At 36.9% G+C, this 3,165-nt stretch overlaps 1 protein-coding gene across 1 annotated transcript; it reads right to left on the reverse strand.

Annotated features, from left to right (window-relative positions):
- Window positions 1-703: 703 nt before the first annotated feature.
- On the reverse strand, window positions 704-2,255 carry LOC120772053 (CCAAT/enhancer-binding protein). The gene is given in 3 exon segments (XM_040100430.1): window positions 704-1,815; window positions 1,856-1,910; window positions 1,913-2,255. Coding segments are annotated over 3 exon segments (1,326 nt in total). The 5' UTR covers window positions 2,081-2,255; the 3' UTR covers window positions 704-712.
- Window positions 2,256-3,165: the final 910 nt, after the last annotated feature.

Below are 3,165 nucleotides of genomic sequence, written 5' to 3' on the forward strand. Positions count from 1 at the left end.
TATTGGAGTTTTGAAAAACCCTTTAAAGTAGACGGCTATAATTTCGAAAACAGTTTGAGTTCCGAAAAAAATTTTAGGAAGAATGCTATAACTTCGAGCATAACTTGAATTTTTTAAATACTTTGTGAAGTTCTTATAAACTATGCTCCCCTCTCTTCTGATGTTCCTGCTGCTAATTAAATATTTTGAGTAGCTGAAAAAATTTCGCCTGTTTTGAAATTGATTTGAAAAATAATTTTTGCTAATTTTGTAGATTATATCAAATAAGTTAAATATATTAAAATATTAGAAAAAAGTGTTGCTTTACAAATATTCATAAATTTAAATACACATAAAAATATTATTACATATTCAGGTTGTCGAGGAATGCCTCTATTTCGACTCTCGCTTTAAACTATTTACATTACAATTTACATACACTTTGCAGAGCTTTGTATAAAAACTTAGAACTTAACTATAATTTATTTAATATTTCATAAGCGCACAGCGATAAGGTTGCTGCTCGAAAAATTAACTACCACGCAACACACACACATACAAAGATTCATGCAAGCTACTACAATACACACACTTATTTACATATATTACGAAGATCACGCACGCGAACGCACGTACGCCGCACGATACGACTCGAAGCGCAGCCAGCGAAGCGAAGCCAGCTCTCCAGCTGTTGGCTGGCAGCTTCAAGCGCGCCATCGTCCTGTGGGCGCTTCTAAAGCCCATGATCGTTGGTGTTGAGGAAACTGCGGCACACGCGACTCACTTCTGGATTCGCATGATTCATCAGCTGCATGTAGATCTGCTTGTGTAACTGGATTTCGTTGGTCATCTCCTGCAGTTGACGCAGCAGCGCCTCCTTCTCCTTGAGCAACGTCTTGACGCGCTCCTCCACTTCGCGTGAGCGCACCTTGGCCTTCTCGCGCGACTTTCGCACCGCTATATTGTTGCGTTCGCGTCGCCGACGATACTCTTCGCTGCCCTTATCGACATGTTTCAGCGAAGATTTGCGTTGATGGTGCAGCTGTTTGTTGTGGTGTTTGAGTAGATGTGCGCCGGCCGCCAAATGCGGTAAATTCACGGAGTGATGTGCCAACACATTGGCTGAGGTCAGATTGGTGAAGTTGGGCGCACCGCCGCCGACGCCATTGCTCATGCCGCCGTTATTGCCCACCGGCCCATTGCTGGCCGCCGTCTGATACGGATTGTAGAGCCCGTTGGCGCCACTATTTGTTATGAAAGCGGCGGCTGCTGCATTATTGGCATTGGTTTCTTGCAGATGACGGCGATATTCCGGATCGATGGGTTCCTCTTTGATGGTGGACGAGTCCGAACCCACCGACGAGTTCTCATCACTGGAATTGTTGCTGTAGGCTGCGCCCGAGTGCACCGCTTGCGGCATGTACGCCAAGGCGCTGCGTCCATAGTTGTGTTGTTGTGTGCGTAACGTTTGTTGTTGTAGCTGATGTTGTTGCAGCACCTTTGCCGCGGCACTAACCATGCCGTTGGGCGGCAGCGTGGCCGACAAGCCGCCCGGACTGGTGACCATATCGCTGAAGATGCCCAAACCCTCCTGCTCGCGAAACTGGTCGTCGATCAGATGTTGCAGATCCAAAGTGATCTCCTGCGCGGTCAACTCATCCAAATCGGATTGTGTGTACTGTTGTAGCATTTGTTTTTGCAGCAAATTATTCACATTATTCACATTCGCATTAATGGCGGAGGCATTATTGTTGTTGTTGAGCGCGGCGGCGGCATGCTGCATTTGATGCACCGCATGTTGTTTGACCACCAGTCCAGCGTTTTGTTGTTGTTGTGCAGCAACAGCTGCGGCAGCAGCCAAATTGCCAACATTATTGCTGTTGTTGTTGTTGGCATCGGTGCCGTTGTTGTTGTTTGGATTGTTGTTGTTGTTAATATTGTTTGCAACGTTGTTGTTTTGCTGCTGCTGCTGGCCGCTGGACATGGCCGTCAGCGTGATCTGGCCGATGATGGCCTGTTGGGGCGGTGGCTGCTTTTTGAGGTCCAGCTGGGAGAGCGTCTGCACGGTGTCGTACATCTGTGGTGACTCCATATTGAGCATTTTTAATTGTGCAAATGAGGGCAAAATGTTTGCTGTTTATACTGACTGCCTTTGGCTTGCGAGTTGAAGGGGGCTAAGGTTTAGTTAAACTGTTATTGCACAAATTGTTTGGGGGGGCGTGGCAAAACTTAACACATTTCAGCGATTGCACTGCTTACAGTTATTGTTTTTTACTTCTTTTGCAAAAGTTGTTCACATTTAAAGTTAATTTAGGAAAAAAGTTATTATTTTTTCTTTTTTTCAAAGTTTGTCTCATTTATGATTTCTTAAATATTAGATGATTTTCATTTTAGTTATCCCGTATTTTTAAAATATATACATTCATAAACATATTTTTTTTTATTTTGTGTATAAAAGTTCTTTTGGCTTTTATGCTCTTATCCACTTCTTATCTGAGGTAAAATCTTTGGATTTTTTTTATAAATGTTGTCACACAGTTAATTTTTTATATTAATTTTTTTAATGTTTCTTAATTTTTCTTAATTGTTTTATTATTTAAATTTTTTGTGTTAAATTGTCTTAATTATTTTTTAAATTACATTTTTTTTTAATTTTTCTTAATTATTTTTTAAATTAATTTTTTTTTAATTTTTCTTAATTATTTTTAAATTAATTTTTTTTTTTTTTTCTTAATTATTTTTTCTAATTAAAATTTTTTGTTTATATTCTCAATGAACTTTTTTTAGTATTTCTAAAATTTTATTGTAAATTAATTTTTTTAATTATTTTTACTTTAATTGTTCTCCATTATTTTTTAAATAACTTTTTGTTTGTTAACATACATTTTTTATATTTTATACTAAAATTTTCGTTAAATTATTTTGTAGCATATTTTTCAAATTTATTAGCAGTCAGCTGTTTAGTTAAATTTGTTTTATTTTAATTTTATAAATTTTTCTTAAGTATTTTTTGTTAAAATTTTTAATAAATATTGCATTCTATTTTTAAATTTTTTTCTTTTAATTTTGCAATTTTTTTAACTTTAAAATTTATTTTTTAGTTTAATTTAAAATTTAAATGTTTTTTGTTTAAATTTCGAAATTTTTTTAAGGTTCCAATATGTTTTTAATTTTTTTAAACTATTT

Source organism: Bactrocera tryoni, chromosome 3 (assembly GCF_016617805.1).
Source record: "Bactrocera tryoni isolate S06 chromosome 3, CSIRO_BtryS06_freeze2, whole genome shotgun sequence".
Taxonomy (NCBI): Eukaryota; Metazoa; Arthropoda; class Insecta; order Diptera; family Tephritidae; genus Bactrocera; species Bactrocera tryoni.